The sequence below is a fragment of the Olea europaea genome, unplaced genomic scaffold, assembly GCF_002742605.1.
Source record: "Olea europaea var. sylvestris unplaced genomic scaffold, O_europaea_v1 scaffold1145, whole genome shotgun sequence".
NCBI lineage: Eukaryota > Viridiplantae > Streptophyta > Magnoliopsida > Lamiales > Oleaceae > Olea > Olea europaea.
This window is the reverse complement of record NW_019228842.1, coordinates 156,174-177,748: the sequence shown is the minus strand read 5'-3', so window position 1 is coordinate 177,748 and position 21,575 is coordinate 156,174. Positions and strand designations below refer to the sequence as shown.

General features: G+C 34.5%; 1 protein-coding gene across 1 annotated transcript; it reads left to right on the top strand.

Moving 5' to 3' along the window:
• The first annotated feature begins 6,068 nt into the window (after positions 1–6,068).
• Positions 6,069–7,908, top strand: LOC111373578. The gene is made up of 2 exons (XM_022996128.1): positions 6,069–6,145; positions 7,524–7,908. Exons 1-2 carry the CDS (start codon positions 6,069–6,071, stop codon positions 7,906–7,908), a joined length of 462 nt encoding a protein of 153 aa, XP_022851896.1.
• The last annotated feature ends 13,667 nt before the right edge of the window (positions 7,909–21,575 follow it).

The window sequence follows — 21,575 nt, the reverse complement described above, 5'->3', positions numbered from 1 at the left end:
AAATATCTCTCATTATTTTTATCTATTTCAAACTTAAAAAAATTTCTCATTTACAAATTATTTTGGTTAACATCAAAGGGGTCAAACTAAAGAAAGATTTTTTTAATGCCTCTGGTTCCAAGAAATCTTGGCATTACAAATTGGTATCAGAACATGGTTTATTTCCTGTAGACTTGCATAAAAAAAACTATATCTTTGGTGTAATGTGTCGCATAAAACTGACGATCCCGAGCACTATGCCTACCATAGCTGCGTGTGCCAATTTTTGAGGTAAAGAAAGTTTTATAAATATGCTTGTATCTATGTGATGAGTATGAGAAAGTTTAATGTAGATACAATATTTGAAATGTACATATGAATATCAACATATGTTGGAGTTTGAATATTTTTGTGGATAATCATTATTGTATCAAGTATTTTGAGAAAGTGAGGAAATTAAATGTTTATCTAAGTCTTCGAGAATTAACTAAATCGTATTAGACATCCACTTACTGGACTTTGAATAATTGGTATGACTCAAATGGTATGGATTTAGAAAATTTGTAGGAAGACGAGTTTATCGATGCCTCATGGATATGAGATTGTGAGGCAATATGAAGAGTATCAGTGGAATCTAATGCACAATATAGGCCAGTACATTTGGGAGATGTTAGTAAGATGGAAGGAGGTAAGACAACTAGGCTAGATGGTCACTGGTCATCGAACCACCCGCCTCCTTATTGAAACCTTGCTAGAAGAGTGGCTAGAGATGGTCGAATCGATTTATAATAATTTATAGGAGGTTGCTGTGTTACCTCGAGAGATTGATTATGAGACCTTCTATGCAGAGCTAATTGAGCGATGGGAGCTGGCCCGACTTTCTATTCTTGAGGATGATACTGTACCTATTGAGATGCACATTTGTGAAGATAAACTTCCTCTTATTTCAGACAATGAGGCTTAGTTTTCTAAGAAACCTAGGATTCATCGAGACTGGATTAATGATGATGATGGCAATAATGAATAAACGAGTGAATTTTAGAAGTTTTTATCAGGTTTAATTAGAGATGTCAATGAGCCGAGCCAGTTCGCGAGCTGAAAATTTTGGCTCGGGCTCGACTCAGATAAAATGTTCAAGCTTTTCTTTGGGCTCGATCCGAGCTGAGCAAAAGCTCGGTCAAAAAAATTAGGCTTGACCCGACCTTTCGGTTCTGGCCTTTCCGAGCGAAGCCAAGTGGGCAGGTTCCTTTTTTTTTTGCTCTCTCTTTTTTTATTAATATATAGGCTGCTGCCTTAGTAAAATGGCAATGGGTTGCCTTAAAATTTTTAACTTTTTTAATTTTATAAAGCCCTCAAGCCATACAGGTCGACTCGGGCTTGGCTCGAAAACCCAAATTGGGGCTCGGCCCGAGCCTCGAGCTAAGTCGACTCGGGCTTTTTTTGACCTAAGCCACAGCGGCCCGAGCCAACTAGCACGATTGCCATCCCTGAGTTTAATTGTTGTTCGTGTTTAGTATGATTTCTTTTATGATTCTGTGGACTAGCGCCAAACGCTCTTTTATTATTTTGTGTTCCTCTTGAAGGATTCTTATGAGATATTAATAAGAGATGTTGAGCTATAAATATTTTCCTATATTGTGCAAGTACCGTTGACTCTTCTAAATGAGATTGCAATTATGTTGGTATATAGGAATATGGCACAAGTGAGGACAACAGGGGAGTTAAGGCAGGAGATTGATGAGTTGAAACGGGCCTTAACTTCTCAAGCTACACCTTTAGCACCTCAAGCTTCACTAGTTCCCAAGCACCACCAGTGCCACCAACATCCCCGATTGCACCGCCTGTTCCGACGATGGAACAATTTCGTAAATATCGACCCCTACCTCTGATGGTGGGAAAGACCATTTGACAGTTGCGAGTGGTTACGTACTATTAAAAAGATCTTTCGGCACATCTCTTGTCCAAAAATCAAAAAGTATTATGTGCAAAATTTATGCTAATCGAAAGAGTAGGCCATTGTGGTAATCTATGTCACGCACTCGCAGTAAAAAGGAACAACATAACCAAACTTGGGATCAGTTCAAGATTTAGCTAACAGAAAAGTTTTTTCCACAAATCATGCATGTTATAGCCCAAATTTCACTAGTCAAAAACCAAATATTAACTAGTCAAGGTCAAAATCAATCAAGCACTAAAACGAAATTAAATATTTGATTGGGGTTTATTTTATAATTGGCAATAGATGAGGGTTAAATTGGATACAAGTTAAAGAGGGAAATTTACTTTTATATTAAGGGAAATTATAAGGTTAAATGTTATATTAAAATAGAGTGCAAGGACTTCCTTTGCAATTTTGAACAAGTGGGCCTTTATATTCAACCTTTGACCATTTTTTTTCTCTCAAAAACACACGCACACTAGAGAACGCAGAGAAGCAAAAAGCCAAGAAAGAGAAGGAAAAAATAGGAAAAAGAAGAAAGAAAAAAGAAAAGAAGAAGAAAGGAAGTCAGTGTTGATTTTTTCATGTTTGAGTACATTTATTCATTTCTTCATGAGATTTAGAAGTAAATGTTTTGTGGTATTATGATATTAAATTTCTAGGGTTTAATTAGTTGGTTAAATTTGTAGATTTAGTGAAAGGAGTATGAATCCTTGTTTAGATTGCTTGATGGATTAATTTTTAGTTGATAAAGGTAATCAATATAATTTTTGGCAAACCCTAGATTTCTATTTGGGATTTTTTTTTTATTAAGTATTGTTAGGGGAAATGATTATATTGATGGAATACTCACATGAAAGCACGAAGTTGAGAAACAAGATGAAAGTTTAAATGGGTGGAATTATGGTTACCAGTTTGCATTAGATTGGAAAGTATAATTATTTTATGAATCAAATGAAGGTAAATTTGGATGTAGTATATATTTGTAAAGGTATTAGAAAGTAGAATTAGCTCCAATTGATCAAAGGAAAATTTGGAAATTTATACAAGTATTGAATAATTTAATTTAGGCATTATATTATTAGGGATAAAAGGTTTCTTGTTTTAATAATGGTTAAATTGATTATATTGTATAGTATGTCAGGAGGGGATGAGGAAATCGGAAAAGATTATCGACCATCTTAGGCTATAACTTGATTCGTGAGTGGACATAAAAACTTATTTTTCAAAATTAGTATTTATTAAATTTATATTAGAACAGAAAATTTATTATCTCATACAGTTGATTTTATAATATGATTTTTAGAATAAAGTGGATTTATAATCGATTGTTTTTAAAGTTAAATTCAATTCAATTAAATCATTTCATTGACATATTATTTCAATATTAAATATTTTAACATATTTAAAGTTATTTTTTTTAAATCACTAGAAGGTACCCGAGTCTGCATTGGTATGAATGTGTTTCCACAGTGTATTACCAGTTCTGGTGATTTTAACCCCTCTGTACTATTGTGAATGTGTTTCCATATTGTATGACTAGATAGCTCTGAGTGCAAAACTTCAAAATTTCAGAATTTCAGAATCGAATAGCTTTGCCATGTATATCGGCACTAACTGATACATGAGTAAGGTTATTTTGGGCATCATTCTGGTGTGATTTTCAGTAAATTCAAGTTCATCAGTTTTTAGATTACAGAATTTAGTCATTCAGATTAAAGAATAAATGTTTTAGCTTATAGTACAATAACAAAAGTTTTTATTATATACCAATTTTCAGAAAGTTGGCATATCTGGAATACATATATTTATGATTCATCTTATCAGTTTAATAGTTCATATTTTAGGATAGACACATCTTTTGGTCAGAAATTAGTTCTATGTCTTGGGCCTGCTGTGTTTTCTATGTATTATGCATTTGGGTACTTTTGTTTGTAAATTAGTGCAAAGGTCGAATTACCTGTTGTATTTGAATTGATTGGTATTCTGTGGGACCAGTGTACCCTATTTTAAACTATATGTACATGTTTGGGATGTTGGAATATATTTTCAGGTGGTTTTAGTCCATAATTCAGAGGGAAATTTGGCAAAATTTTTACAAAGTATGTCACAGTCTAAGAAGGTCAAAGTTGTATTGATGGAAGGTTCGGCACTTAGTTGGTATCTGTCATCGGTGCACGACATATGTTGGGTCCATTAGGGTGATTCGAGATGAGTCATGTCAATGCGAGACCACAAGGAGACAACATTCTTAAGACTGGTACATGAAGATATGGAACTTTCTAAATATGAGAGCAAATTTGAGGAATTGTTCTGATATGCCTCACATCTTGTAAGTACTAAGTTCATGAATGCAAAACATTACGAAAGAGCCTTGTGCCTAGAGATCAAGCAGATTGTGAGTCTACATGATCTCACCACTTTTCAGGCAGTGGTAAAGAAAGCTCAAATAGTGACCTACGCGGGGTGAAGTTGGTAAATCAAGGACTGCGTAAACACTTCAAAAGAAAATGAAGTGGCAGGACAAGAATAAAAATACAAGAAAATTTGTAAAGCAGACACATGTGGGTTAGCCAAGCAATCCTTTATCCCAATGTACTAAGTGCAACAAGTTTCACAAAGGAGAATGTCTATATGGAAAGTATGTCTGCTATAAGTGTGGTCAACCTGACCATGTGGCTTCTTCATTCCCATTGATTTAGAAACCTGAGCAAGAAAAGAAAGGAAAAGCAAGTGTATTTGCTTTGACTCAAAATGAGGCTGCCAAAAATTTGGACGTGATCGCAGGTATTTTATCCGTCTCTAGTATTCCTGTATACATCTTGATTGATTTCGATGCGATACATTCTTTCGTATCTAATACATGTCTAGCTAAGATTAATGCTTAATGTCAGAAGAATGAAAGTATACTAGAGGTTAATATGCCATCAGGGGAAATAATTGATACGGATAGGATAGCAAAGGAAGTGCAGCTAAATTTAGACAGATTGATTTTACAGGGTGACTTGTATGTTATAGAGATGAAGGATTTTGATATTATTTTAGGTATGGATTGGTTAGGTGAGAATCGAGCCACAATAGTATGTTTTGAGAAAGAGGTAATTTTTCGAAGATCGGGAAAGAAGATTCAGATTTTATGGATTTAGGATTAAGGAACTTCCTCGCATCATCTCAACTTTAAACACAGAGAGCACGTTGAGAAAGTTGATTGTTAAGGATACCTTGTCCGTCTTACTAGCACCTCCACTCGAGAGAAAGTATTTTATGATGTGCCAATAGTACGGGAGTATGCTAACTTGTTTCCCGATGATCTACCGGGTGTTTCTCCTGATAGACAAGTGGAATTCACAATAGATCTGATATCTGAAGCTAATCTTGTGTCCAAAGCTCCACACCGATTGGCACCAAATAAATAAGAGTTGAATATGTAGTTAGAAGAACTTCTAGAAAAAGAGGTTCATTAGACTGAATGTATCTCCATGGAGAGATATGGTACTCTTTGTAAAGAAAAAAGATGGTACTATGAGGATGTATATCGACTACCGTGAACTAAATAAGTTGAGAATTAAAAATAAGTATCACCTTCCTAGGAGGGCACATCCGTGTTCTCAAAAATTGATTTGAGGTCGGGCTACCATCAACTGAAGATTAAGTCAGATCACATACTAAAGACGGCATTTAGGACCCGATATGGGCATTATGAGTTTACGGTGATGTCCTTTGGTTTGAAGAATGCCCCTATGGTGTTCATAGACTTGATGAATAGAGTGTTCCATGGTATTTGGACATGTTCATCATCGTATTTATTGACGACATACTGATATACTCGGGAGATTCTTATCAACATGAAGAATACTTGAGGATAGTTTTTGTAACATTGCGTGAGGAGAAGTTATATACCAAATTCAAGAAATCTGAATTTTGGTTGGACCGAGTGGGATTTCTAGGCCATACTGTTTTCGCACGAGGAATTGAAGTGGATCAATCCAAAGTTGAAGCTGCGATCGACTGGTTGAATCCTACAAATGTTGGAGAAGTGAGAGTTTCTCAAGTTCAGCCGGCTATTATCAATGATTTATAGAAGAATTTTCCAAGATAGCAAGTCCTACGACACAATTGACTCGGAAGGATACTAAGTTTGAACGGTCAGATGGAAGCAGAGTATTTAAAAGTCAAAGGACAAGCTTGTATCGGCGCCAGTGTTTACTATTCCCGATGGTTTGGAAGGTTTTGTGATTTATAGTGATGCATCCAAGCTTGGTTTATGATGTGTTTTGATGCAACATGGGAAAGTGATAGCTTATGTTTCGAGGCGATTAAAGCAATATGAACAAAATTACCCTGCACATGATCTGAACTAGCAGTGGTAGAGCACGCCTTGAAAATTTGGCGCCACTACCTATACGAGAGCAAGAGTGAGATTTATACCGATCATAAGAGTTTCAAATACTTCTTCACCCCAAAAAAGAGGTAATTATGAGACAACGACGGTGGTTAGAACTGGTGAAGGATTACTACTACAATATCTTGTACCATATTGGTAAGGCTAATATAATCGCTAATGCGTTGAGTAGAAAGAAAATGGGACATTTGTCAGTACTGTGTACAAGGCATGATCATTTAATTAGGGATTATGAGAACATGTAAATTGAAGTATTATCGCCACCAGTAAGGACATCAGCAATGTTAGCAAGTTTTACAATGAAATCGACACTCAGGGATAGAATAGTAGCTGCTCAGAGAGATGATCTCCTTTTTTGGAAAAGATTAAGGCAGAAGTGGGAACTAAGAAGAAGAAAGGATTTGAATTAGCCAAAGAAGGACAAAGTATTAAGGAATGAGATTATGACTGAAATTCATTCTACTCTTTATGCTGCAAACCCAGGTAGAACTAAAATGTATATAGATTTGTGTGACACATTTTGGTGGAGAAATATGAAGAGAAAGATAGCTCTATTTGTGTCCAAAGACATGGCTTGTCAATAGGTGAAGGCTGAACAATAGAGGCCATCAGGACCGTTGAACCCTATGGACATACCTTGAATGGAAGAAGATTGCAATGGATTTTGTCATTGGTTTTCCTAGATTGATGAGAGGTCATGATGCAATCTAGTTGATCGTGGATCGACTGAAAAAATCCACTCATTTTTTGCCAGTCCGAACAATCTATAGCTTAGAACAGTTCGCACAGATTTATATCAAAGAGATTATGTGGCTTCATGGTGTTCTAGTTTCTATCATATCTGAAAGAAACCTAAGGTTTACTTTGAAGTTTTGGATAAGCATTCAAAAAGCTATAGGTATCAAGTTAACATTTAGTACTGCATACCATCCTCAGGCTATGGGCAATCTAAACAAACTATCCAAGTTCTTGAAGATATATTGAGAGCTTGTGTCCTAGATTTAGGTGGAAAGTAAAAAGATCATTTGCCGTTAGTTGAATTAGCGTACAATAATAGCTTCCAAGCTACTATTGCCATGGCACCATATGCGGCTTTGTATGGTCGATGATGTCATTTGCCATTATACTGGGATGAAGTTGGTGAAAGGAAAATTTTACGTGTAGAATTGGTCAAGAAGACTATGGAGGCTATACATAAATTAGAACAAGAATTAAGACCGTCCAAGACCGTCAAAAGAGCTATATTGACAAAAGGAGAAAATTGACTTTTGAGGTTGGAGAGAAAGCATTTCTCAAAGTGGCACCAATGAAAGGAATACTACGATTTGGAAAGAAAGGAAAATTGAGTCGAAGATTTATTAATCCATTTGAGATTCTTGAAAAAATTGGTAATGTGGCATATCGTTTAGCATTGCCACCCGAACTATCAATAGTGCACAACGTATTTCACGTTTCTATGTTGAGAAAGTACATTCCAAATCCTAACCATGTTGTGAATGTTCGATCACTGGATGTCCAGAGTGATATGACATACAAAGAAGCTCCTGCAGTAATTTTGGAGAGAAAGGACCATGTTCTGAGGAATTGAAGGGTTCCATTAGTCAAAGTCCAGTGTAATAAACATAGTTAGGATGAGGCTACTTGGGAAAGGGAAGTTAAATTTCGAGGATGAAATCATTTTAAGTGGGAGAGTTGTAGCGACCGAGAAAAAAAAATATTTTGTGTCATTTTGAAATAAAATTTTATTGCAAGATTCGAAAATAAGTTGAGTTATATTTATTATGTCGCTACTCTAAACTTAATATTGATCATTTAACAAATAAAAATGTATAGAGTTGTCGTTACACTAAAAGTCCAAAGGTTGAAGTGGCAAACTCCATAAGTGATTTATTTGCTTACATGCACTTTTAGAATTTATCGTAAACTATTTGGATTGAATATTTAAGTATTTTTGAAGTTGATGAAAATATATCAATATTATACTCATTTTGTAGCTCATATTAAATAAAGTAATTTGGACTCGAGAGAAAATGATTTTGAAATAGCTAAATTCGATTAATTCTAATAAACTGCAAAGTGCTATCTTTCACTACACACACACACGCATATATACACACACACACGTATACATATATACATATACATATATACAAATACATATATATGTATATACATATACATACATTGTGTGTGTGTGTGTGTATATATGTATGTATGTATGTATGTATGTATGTATGTATGTATGTATGTATATTTCTAGAATGGGAGTTTTGTACGGTTATGAAAAGGTCTGTGTAATTTATTTAAAATTTAATAACTAACAGTGATCAATTTCATTAATTCTCATTAACTTGATTGCCTTTTTAAAATTATATAATTTATGTGTATGTGGTATGAGAATTCTTAATTTACATCTTACATTTGGAAATCAAATGATTAAACTGAAAAGCCATTTGAATTTACTTAGGAGTTACGATTTTGTTAGAATTTTATATACATGTTTAGGTTAAAGTTTTATCTTAGAACGAAACTTCATTTCTTTCAAGTTGATGCACATACACCTTGTTAGAAACAAAAATTTCCTACAACCTCTATAACCACATTTTTTCTCCCAAACTATTATACATATATATAAAAAATTATTTTGCCCTTTTCCATAGAAAAAAGGAACCTTTGAATCTAAAATTTTCTAAAGAAGTAAAAGTATGTTGTAAGTAATATATGGGACACGAAAGGATATTTAAATTCCAAGCGTTAAGGTATGTGTGTTTTCGGAACTTTTGTATGTGATGTAAAAATCATTTGTTTTCGATTTGCATTAAATGTTTTATTATGTTATTCATGATGGAAGCGCCGTTTGGTGGTTCAATTAAGAGAAAGAGATTGAAGGCGACACTAATGACAAAAATTTAAATTTGTGTTATTTTGTTACTCATGAAGGAAGCACTGTTTGGTGGTTCAAATAAGAGATGACGAGATTGATGGTGAGATAAATGACCGAAGTTTACATTTCTGAATATGATACATATATCTATATCTATATATATACACACACACACACACACCATTTACTTTAGTGCTTTCCTATTGAGTATTGTTTGTAGTACTCATCCATACTAAAATCTTACATGTTGATTCGAGGCATGGGATAATGGCAAGTGCTCGGCGATTTGAAAAGCTTTCAACTTTCTAGTAAAATTTCCAGTTCATGAAAATCTATTATGAATAACTAGATGGCACTTTTAAAAATGTTTAAAGGCCTAATTCTTCTAGTTTTATATACATTGCATATCAACTATAATTTTATAAACATTGTATTTGACTATGCATGAAGTTTAAGTATTGTTGCATTGGATTTCCAAATTCTGCCCTTCTACTCAAAATGCCATAACTTGGGCTACAATACATATTTTAGAGAGAAATCAATGGGATTTAGAAAGTTTACGAGTCTTCTAATAGCAGTCTTTGGAATTACCCAAAAAAAATATTACCTAGAGAAAAAATTATACATGTTTTAGTAAACTGAGTTGAGTCGGATCCGAATTTTCTGTCCAGCATAGTCGAACACTATTTTCGTGTTTCAAACATTATCATCAAGACCCCAAAATTTTATATGTTGTACAAACCTGAATGTTTTAGTCTCAATTAAAATTTCATAATTTTTCGTCGACGTTTACTAGACCAAACTTATTTTTCTTTTCATTGCTGCACAATTGGTACTTGCTGATTTTTCCCCAAATGTTTTTCCAAAATCAAACTTCACCATAATTGCCTAAGTCTACATGGACAAATATCTCTCATTATTTTTATATATTTCAAACTCAAATTTTTTTTCTCATTTACAAATTTTTTTGGTTAACATCAAAAGGGTCGAGCCAAAGAAAGATTTCTTTTTAACGCTTCGTGTTTCGAGAATTTCGATCGTTACATGATTGAATCTTAAATAATCCTTGGTCGTAAGTAACAACAAGATACAGATATCGTTATTATGGATAGACCATCACGTGTGACATTTGTTACCTGTGAAGTAAGCAGTTGATCTTACAAGCTAAAGTATGGTGACACTTAAATGAATACGTGGATGTTTTCTTATAGAATAAAATATTGGAGACCCGCTAAGAGATTCCACATAGATAACTATTTGAGTATCTGTGGTTAATCTCTGAAGTTCGGTAGTGAAATTGGTCCATTGATTTGAGATCATTATTATACCTTGTATGAGGGCAGTCATATTTTAGTGATGTTGGATGTTGCTCTACCAAGGTCGCTAATACGACGTTCAGGTATATGAAAAATCGTATGAAGATTGTGAATCACCAATAGAAGATTCGTCACTCTTAGATTATAAGAAATTATGACGTACATTTCATTCCATTAAGTTGATAATAAAATCCTTGGACAAGATGTATTCAAATGTCGAAAAAGAGTTTTTGACTTGCATTGACTTAATAGTGGAATGAAAGATATGATTGATAATTGAGATTGACACTTATTTATATCTAGTAATTGATTAGATCATAATGGACCGGGTTAGGAGAAGGGCCAAGACCATTTGGACTTATATAAATAAACAGTTAGAGTTTGAAAACTATAGAGATTTTCATTCTTCTTACTAGCATAAGAAAATAACACCCTGATTCTCTCTCAATCTTGTTCTCTGTGTGGAATTCTATTGAAGAATAGACAAGTAAACAGCTGTTGGTGGCAGATCAAAATTATTGGAACAAAAGAATAACAAAAGAGTTGGCAGAATTCAAGAAATGTGCAATTTCTATCACAATTTCTATCTAAACACAAAGCAGATTATTTATGGGAATTGAAATTTGTTTTATTTTCTGCGGTGCATGATTAAGTAAATCTCCAACAAACTTTTGTGAAAACTTTGAGATAATAGCAGATGAAATTGATTCCATTAAGACGAAGGCTACTAAGCTTAAATAGTTGTGGGCTCAACAGATCTGCACCAGAGCAAGAGGACTTCTTTGCCAACTGGACACGTTTTTGGTAAACATGCTTTCTTTATAAAAGGTTTCTTAATGTGGATTACTTGGCACCAATGTTTTAAACCCTAGCAGCTTCTCTCGTTCTCTCTTGATTTTCGACTCTATGATACATTCTTCATTTGGATGGTTTTCTCTGTAACTTCTTAGTGAAAAAGAGATGGTGTTGTGAATTAATGGAAGTACATCTCTCTTGTGAGTGGTTTGTAGTTGTTGAAAGGTTGAGAGAGTTCTTTCTATGTAAGAGTTTTAAGAACTGTAAGAACTGTTGTTTTCTTTGTAATCGAACAAATTGCCTTGTATTTTGAGTCTGTGCTAGTGAATTTGAACGTAATCCTAACGAATGCTCAACGATTAGAAGTAGTCACTGAACTTTCATGGCTTGGACCGAAAAATCTCGTGTTATTTTATTTCTTGTTGAAGTATTTTAATTTCTTGGTGATGGCTGAGTCTTAATCTAGGATCAATTCCATCAACTCTTCTTAAACATGAGCAATTACCAAATACAGACCCTTCCTTCAATGCGTTGATCTTCACTTGGGTCATCCTTAAATTTTTAATTATGCATGCAATCATAAGTTCAACAAAATACAACAAATTCATATCATTTTCTGGAGTTCTACAAATTCAATTTACTACATCCCCTCTATTGTGAATGATAAGTGTGTTTTTGCACACTTATTTAGATCACATACATGACTTAATTATGAGAAAAATATTTAAATTGTGATTTAATCTCGTTGAATTCATGCAATGTATGTGTTTCTATGGAATGGTGGAATTTAGGAGAAAAAATCCAAAAAAGGACTAAAATGGAGCAAAGTGATAGTTCAGGGACCAAAGTGAAATTATCCAAAAGATGGTCCGACGGAAAAATCCAGGAAGTGAATGAGCTAAGTACCAATTTGGTGATATTACGAGATGATGGGAATAAAAGAAACAAGCAAAAAGGACCAAAATGAATCAAACTGAAAGTTCGGGGACCAAGTTACAAATAATCCATAGATGAGACGGAAATGGAATGAAGATTAAATAGTGTTAGAGGTCAATCTGATGAGGAAAGGAGTCAAGAGGTGAATTATGATCGAAGTATTATCAAGCATCAACTTTTAGGCGAAAAAGCTATACTCGTTATTTTTAGTCTCTACTTGAGATCCATTTTTGGCATAGTAAAAATCAAAATTTGAGGAATCCTACTTCTATCAAAACGGTAGATCTTTGAGTTTTCTTCCCAATGCACTTTGAATCACTTCAATCGGAGATCAGGAAAAAAGTTATGATCAAAATACTGAACGCTGGCCGACGAAAAAATTTCTATAACCATGCGGTCGCACAAGGCAATACAGGGAAAAATCTGGGCTGAAACTTTTGAACCATGCGGTAGCATGGCTTTATTCCATGAGGTCGCATGGTATAAAAATGTGACGAAATCTCAGGTTTCCTTATTCGACTCAAACACTTTATTCCATGAGGTCGCATGGTATAAAAATGTGACGAAATCTCAGGTTTCCTTATTCGACTCAAACACTATTTAGTAAGATTTTGGACGACTTCCTTAACCTAATTCCGTCCCCAATAAATACCAGACAACCCTGAAACATAAGGGAGGGGGAATATACACAATTTTGGAGGATTTGGAGAGGAAGAACAAGGCAATCCACTTCAAGATTCAAGATTTCACTTCAAGAATCAATTGGGTGATGTTCTTCCTTAGTTTTAATTATTGTTTTTCTTTATTTCCCATTATGTTAGGCTAGATTTTCATGTAGTACGATTTGCGATGAACCTTATATTATGAACCCTTAATCTTGAATTTTAATAATTTGACGTTAAAACGTGTCTTTAATTATTGAATGATTGGCATGAATTTTATTTTCTCTACAATTATGTGCGCAATAGTTGTATGAGCTTTGTAACTTGTTTTACCCTCGAGAGATGGAAAATAAGTTAGACATTATGTTAATTGTCTTAAAGTTCGATAGGGGATAGAAATATACCGCTATGCTTTACATGATCTTTAAGTATTCATAAATTTTTGATACATTTTTATATGTTCGCATCCGTCATAGAAATATAGTCGGATCGAATGTGAAAATAGGTTTAATTCTACTCGAGAGAGATTATTAAACAAATTAGGAATATTGGTCTTCATAATTGAATCATGCTGTCAATTTTATAGAATTCGGATTAAAGGGGATTGATATAAGGGGATTCGGGATCCTAGTACTCATTTCGTTATCATATTTTTATAAAACTTGCATTTAGTTATAATCACGCATTTAATTTAGTTAATTTAGGCTTTATATTTATAAGTAGATTATTAAATTATAATTTAGTTAGCGAAAATATCAAGAATTTCTATTGTTTCGGTTAAGGCGACGATAGGTAAAATAGAACTAATCAATCTCCGTGGGGCGATAATCGGACTCATTTAATCCACTTTATTACTTGTTAACGAACCGTACTCTTGCGGTAGTTTTAAATAGAAAGAAATAAATTCGTGAACAAGTTTTTGGCGTCATTGCCGGGGATTGAGTTTAGTGTAATTTTATTTTTCGAGGCACTAATTCGAACTTCAATTTTTATTTTGTTAGTATAATTTTGTTTTTATTTTTATTTTAGGTTATTATCCCTTATTTGTGTTTAGTTATTTAATTTGTTTGAATCTCAGTGCTCGTACTGGTTTTGTTTCTCAGATTTGCATGCCACGATCGACTGGAGGAGAATTGATTCCAGCTGATCCTGAAATCGAACGCACCTTTCATCGACTACAAAGAGATCACCGAGAAGCACTAGTACAAATGGCTAACGAACTAAACAATCCCATTATTCAAACTAATGAAGGAGAGGCAATGGACGAACGAAATGAGATTTTGGGAGATTTCTTGACTCCTCAAGTAATTCAAAGTCAATCCAGCATAGTGTATCCACCGTTTGGGCAGCCAAATTTCCAATTGAAGACTAATGTAATACAGTTATTTCAAAATGGACACCAGTTTTATGGCAAAGCCAAGGAGAATCCACATACACACATATCTTGATTTTTGGATACTTGTCAACATTTCAGATACCAAGGGATTTCGGACCACGCTATTAGGCTAAGGGTGTTTCCACATACGTTACGAGACAAAGCACTTGAATGGTTGGATTCACTTCCGGTTGCAAGTATCACTACATGGAACGAGTTGGCACACAAATTCTGCACAAAGTTTTTCTCCCAGCCAAGATAGCGAAGCTGAGACATGATATATCAGTATTTAGTCAAGGAGAAACCGAATCATTTGACGAAACTTGGAACAGATTCAAAAACATGCTCTGGAAATGCCCTCAAGGTTTGATAAAAAGAGCCAAATCCGATTCTTCTACGCAGGGTTACTTCCATACCACAAGAGCATGGCGGATTCAGCGTTAGATGGCTCAAAATCCACACGAACAGTAGATGGGGCATTGGAATTATTTGAGAGAATGGCTACCACATCAGCCATGTGGTCTTCTGAGTGGGCGATTCCAAGGAAAACTCTGGGTGTCTACGAGGTGGATACTTATTCAGTAATATCTGCAAAAATCGACTCTCTGTATCACAAGGTGGAAAGAATATCACAAGCAGCACAAGCTAAGAAGAGCAACTGTGATGAATGTGGAGCTAAGCATAAAACATCGGAGTGCCCGATAATCATGCAAGGAATTGAGCAAGCGTACTATGCACAGTGAGGACAACGCCAACAATACAATCAATATGGAGAAACTTTCAATCTCAGTTGGATGAAGCATTCCAACTTCTCTTGCAGCAACCAGAATCAAAATAGGCCACATGGACAATTTCAACAACAAGAGAAGAGGCCTCAATTGGAAGATATGATAGGAAAATTCATGGAGAAAGCCAAAGCTACACTTCAAAATCAAAATGCAGCGATCAAAAAATTGGAAACTCAAATGGGGCAGTTGGCCATAGCATTGACTGGCAGAACGCCAGGAAACTTGCCGAGTAATACAGAAATCAATCCCAAAGAGCAAGCCAAGGCCATTACAACTCGAAGTGGAGTGCAATTGCCTGAAATCCATGTCAAGAGATCGGGTGTGATTGGAGAGACATCTTCTCCTGCTGAAGAAGAGACTATTGTAAAGGAATCAATTTCAAAGGAAAATTCACAAAAGTCACAGGATAAGGCCAAAGTCACAGTCAACCCCTATGACCTCCGATTCCTTTTTGCACAACGGTTAAAGAAGCAAAAATTGGAGCAACAGTACAAAAAATTCCTAGAAGTCTTCAAAAAGCTCCATATCAACATCACACTAGCCGATGCACCATTCCAGATGTCTAGCTACGCGAAGTTTCTCAAAGATATTATATCAAAAAAACGCAAGCTGGAGGACCATGAGACAGTAATGCTTACGGAGGAATGCAGTGCCCGAATCCAAAAATTGCTCCCACCAAAACTGAAAGATCTCGAGAGTTTCACTGTCCCTTGCACAATTGGTGATTTTTATTTTGATAAAGCATTGTGTGATCTCGGTGCGAGTATTAACTTGATGCCACTCTCTATTTTCAGGAAACTAGGATTGGGAGAGCCTAAGGCAACCACAGTAACTCTACAGCTAGCTGATCAATCACTTACACATCCACGAGGGATTATTGAAGATGTATTGGTCAAAGTGGATAAACTCATATTCCCAGCAGACTTCTTGATTTTGGATATGGAAGAAGATAAGGACGTGCCTATCATATTGAGACAACCATTTTTAGCTACTACAAGAGCCCTCATAGATGTGCAGTAAGGACAATTAACTCTGAGGTTGGGGGGAGAAACAAGTCTCTTTTAATGTTTTCAAGGCAATGAAATACCCCAATGAGCTTGAAAGCTGTTTCCAGATTGAAGTGCTTAACATAGAAATCCCCTATAATTTTGAGTTGAAGAAACAGCCAAACATTCATGAGGCCTATATAGTACACTCTCCATCCGTTCTTATCGATTTAAAGGAGATTAACGCATTCAATATGGGATTTCATACGGAAGAGGAGAGAATGACAAATCACTTGGAGAAAGACATGGATCGAATTCGAAGGATAACTGCAGTGCGGAACAAGACCATATTGAGCAAACTATGCAAGACCTCCCAAGCCATATTTAAAGTGCCATAAAATACCTGTGCCAAAAGTCGAGCTATCGACTATAAAATAGCGCTGATTGGGAGGCAACCCAACGTCTCTATCCTTTATTTATTTCATATTGCATTAGTCTAGGAGTTTTTCAATTTTTCAACATTTTTATTAGTTTAGGTCATCGTTCATCCACGCATGTCAATAAATAGCCTAAGCACAATCCACATGAGTCCCAATGCATTGAGCACGAGTCATAAGGTTGAAATCTTATTTTATTCAGTCATGGGTCAAATTGAACAAAGTGCATGATTAGAGCTCACTTTGTTGGTGATTCACATTTTTGTGATATGAACTTTATGTTGAGATATAATTTATGCATCTTACCCGCCAACAGTATATACACCTTGAAATAAGTTTGGGGGAATGGTGCATCACATGGATTCTTTCATGCACACCCAAGTTTATCAATTATCACCATAAGATATAACACACATACTTTGTACTTTTGTAGGATGTCGCCAAAAAGACCTCAACAGGAAAAGAGAAGGTCGGCTCCACATATGGCATTGCAGGTCCCGATTTTTGACCACCTCCATACTGATTAGGGGAGTACTAGTTATCCCATTTCTTGTGCTTTCAGCTTATTTTGTCCCTCAATTATATGTATTTGAACTTCTACTTTATTTCAACAATGAGGGCAAAATTATGTCTTTAATATTTCGTTAATCTTACATTGAGTACAATGTATTAACTAAGTTTGGGGGGTGACATACTTTTAAATCTTTATCTGCGTTCATCAGTATCTGTATTCGATTATTGCATAATGTATGCATGATGAGCGTTAAAAAAATTTCATGAATGCTCGTGTGGGCTTGATAACCTTACTAGCTATGATGTTATTATTGGGCTTGTTTAAACTGCAACACTTTGGATCTGGTGTTAATTAGACTAATTGATACTTGTTGATGCAACACTTGACATTATCTATGCACGTTATTCATGCTTGACATGTTAGATGAATGACTGGATTTTGAGTATAAAGTAGGAAAAGAATGATAACCATCTATTGAATTAACCCGTAAACTATCTTAAGACAGTTTGGTGATGGTTGAGCTACTATAAGAAAGCATTGAGATGAGCGAGCGTTCCGTGCATGAATTTTATTTTGTGGATTGCCTAGACCAGTGAGGTAAAGATTAGGTAAAAATCTTAAATTAGGGGTTGGTTTTAGAAACTAAATGTCTAGAACAATAAGGGCATAAAATAAATTTGTGAGAATAAGACACTTCTTTTCATGCATTTATGACTCGAGCAAGTAAGCCTGTAAGGATATATCAAAATCTGGTGCCCTAAGGTCAACTGGCTTGGGAGTCACCGGCCTAAAGCTCGCTAAAAGGGTCATATAGAAAGTAAGAGGGAAAGAAGTTAATAAAAAGTCATCTGATCGAGCCTTTATAACTCGAGTGAATAAGCCTGCAAGGGTTTAAAACCTGGTGCTCTAAAGCCAATTGGTTTGGGAGTCATCGGCCTAAAACTCGCTAAAGGGGTTATATAGAAAGCAAATGAGAAGGTGATATATTAAAAAAAAAAATTGGAAAGTGAGAAAAATAAAAGAGAGACAATAACATGAAGAAAAACCCTTAGAAATTTGGTTAAAGAAACTATACCTTTGAGGTGAAGCAAGTAACTTATTTTAATCTTGAGTATCGAAGCAATCAAACTTGGGAAAGCCTTCACTCGTTGAAATGTAAACTTGTGATAGTGAGATTAATCCAAACTACGAGAGGGTGAGAGCTACAGCTATGTAAACTCCTAATTTTAAAACACAACTCCGGGATAATTGAGTGATAAGAATAAGTTTTGGGGGTTGTGTATCTCTCGAGCGAGTAAGGATACATTTGACCACTTAGGGTTGGGACTCAACCTATCATGAATTTGATATATTGGCATGAATTCACACACACACATCAAGTATGCATTTAACAGGTAAAAGTTGATGTCATTTTTGCACCGGTAAATTTTCGTAAAGTCAAATACTTTGTCCAATCCTGAGCCACGGTAGGGTATTAAGCCATGTTTGTTCAGAATTAAGTCACTATCTTGCTTGAGGACAAACAATAGTTCAAGTTTGGGGGGTTTGATAAGTGTGTTTTTGCACACTTATTTAGATCACAAATATGGCTTAATTACGAGCAAAATGTTTAAATTGTAATTTAATCTCGTCGATTTCATGCAATGTATGTGTTTCTATGGAAATGGTGGAATTCAGGAGAAAAGAGCCGAAAAAGGACTAAAATGGAACAAAGTGATAGTTCAGGGACCAAGGTGAAATTATCCAAAAGATGGTCCGAAGGACAAATCAAGGAAGTGAATGAGCTAAGTACCAATTTGGTGATATTATGAGATGATAGGAATAAAAGAAACAAGCAAAAAGACCATATGAATCAAACTAAAAGTTTGGGGATCAAGTTGCAAATAATCCATAGATGAGACGAAAATGAAATGAAGATTAAAGAGTGTTAGAGGTCAAACTGATGAAGAAAGGAGTCAAGAGGTGAAATATGGTCGAAGTATTATCAAGCATCAACTTTCAGGTGAAAAAGCTATGCTCGTGATTTTTAGTCTCTATTTGAGATCCATTTTTGGCATAGTAAAAATCAAAATTTGAGGAATCCTATTTCTATCAAAAGTCTAGATCTTTGAGTTTTCGTCCCAATGCACTTTGAATCACTTCAATCAGAGATTAGGAAAAAAAATTTATAATCAAAATACTGAAATCTGTTCGACGAAAAAATTTCTATAACCATACGGCCGCGTGGTTATAATTCCTTGCGGTCGCACAAGGCAATACAGGGAAAAATCTGGGCTGAAACTTCTGAACCATGCGATAGCATGATATAAAAATGTGACGAAATCTCAGGTTTCCTTATTCGACTCAAACACGATTTAGTAAGGTTTTGGGTGACTTCCTTGACCTAATTTCATTCTCAATAAATACCAGACGACCCTGAAACATAAGAGGGGGAGAATATACACAATTTTGGAGGATTTGGAGAGGAAGAACAAGGCAAAAACAAGGCAATCCACTTCAAGATTCAAGATTTCACTTCAAGAATCAATTGTGTGATGTTCTTCCTTGGTTTTAATTATTGTTTTTCTTTATTTTCCATTATGTTAGGCTAGATTTTCATGTGCTAGGATTTGCGATGAACCTTATATTATGAACCCTTAATCTTGCATTTTATTAATTTGACGTTAAAACATGTTTTTAATTATTGAATGTTTGACATGGATTTTATTTTCTCTACAATTATGTGCGTAATAGTTGTATGAACTTTGTAACTTGTTTTACCCTTGAGAGATGGAAAATAAGTTAGACATTATGTTAATTTTTGTAAAGTTCGATAGGGGATTGAAATATACCGCTGTGCTTTATGTGATTTTTAAGTATTCATAAATCTTTAATGTAGTTTTATATGTTCGCATCCATCATAGAAATATAGTCGGATCGCATGTGAAAATATGTTTAATTCTACTTGAGAGAGATTGTTAAACAAATTAGGAATATTGGTCTTCATGATTGAATCGTGTTGTCAATTTTATAAAATTCGGATTAAAGGGGAATGATATAAGGGGATTCGGGATCCTAGTACGCATTTCATTATCATATTTTTATAAAACTTGCATTTAGTTATAATCACACATTTAATTTAGTTAATTTAGACTTTATATTTATAAGTATGTTATTAAATCATAATTTAGTTAGCGAAAATATCAAGAATTTCTATTGTTTCGGTTAAGGCGACGATATGTAAAATTGAACTAATCAATCTCCGTGGGACGATATTCGGACTCATTTAATCCACTTTATTACTTGTTAATGAACCGTACACTTACGGTAGTTTTAAATCAAAAAAATAATTTCGTGAAGAGTGAACTTTAACTAATTTGTTAATTCCTCACCTCTAGACTTTTTAACTTGTAAATATAGGCAGGATGCTTTGTTGAATCATCAAAAGCCAATATTAAAAAAAAATGATGAATAAAATCTAAGAAAAGGACAATTTCACGCTCACCTTGTAACTCGAATCCTCAATCGGCAAAGTGAATTTGATGGGGGAAAAATGTATTTTTCTTCGTCTTCATTGTTGAAGCAAAGTAAGATTGGTTGCTGTCACTGATGACATGGCAAGTTTTCACTGTGTTGTGGTCTGAAAAAAGAAATATGTAACAATTACATTATTTGACAATTATTCCATCATGCTTATAGTATATCGAAATGATAATAAACCTAAAAATGTGTAAACTAGTTAAGAATATCCAAAACTTGACAAATAACTAAGAGTGCGTTTGATTGTCAATATTTTTCATGGAAATGTCATTTTGTCATTTAAATTTCTACTTTTGTGCTGTTTGATTGATATTTTTTTCCAAAGAAAAATATTTTCCTACTTTTGGTCACATGACCATAATTTTTTTTTTTTTTTTTTTTTTTGAAAACCAGAAAAATATCTTCTTTTAGGGGAAGTAGATTTTTATTTTTCAGGTAATTTACTCTCTTTCTCTCTCATCTAGCTCATCTCTTTCTCCCATCTACTTACCAATGAAAAATGGACAATTATAACATTTTCTATCTGAAAAATAAAATCAATCATATACATTTAATTAACAAATTTTATGCAAATAACTTTTAGGCAATTCAATTGCCTAGAATTTATTTTCTTTTCATGTAAATGACATGCTTGTAATCAAACACACCATAAGTTGATAGAAATATATAAATTAAAATCCGAAAGGATAATTACTTATTACAAAATCAAATGGAATCAATAAGGTCATTATAGTAAATTCCAGGGGATTTCGAAATATTAAGACTCACTTCTAGAGCTGGGCATGGGTTGGATTGTGTCAATTTTTATTCAACCCAATTCAACACAACGTGATCAATTTGATCAAAAATCAAATCAACCCAGTCCAATTATTGGTTTAAGCCCATCCCAACCCAAATCGATCAAGCTTGGGTTGGTTTTGGGATAACTGATTGTGCTCTATTTTAATGAGTATTAAAGCATTGTGCACTATATTTACCCCATGTTTGATCCCCATTTTTTGGGATAAAATGTATTATGAAATAGTGATTTTTTAGATAATGTG

What these genes read in the sequence shown, in the direction of transcription:
- LOC111373578 (XM_022996128.1), top strand. Translation starts at nt 6,069, where the DNA reads ATGGAAGCAGAGTATTTAAAAGTCAAAGGACAAGCTTGTATCGGCGCC. An exon ending in TATTCCCGATGGTTTGGAAG is followed by an intron (nt 6,146 to 7,523) that starts GTTTTGTGATTT and finishes TACATAAATTAG; the next exon opens with AACAAGAATTAAGACCGTCC.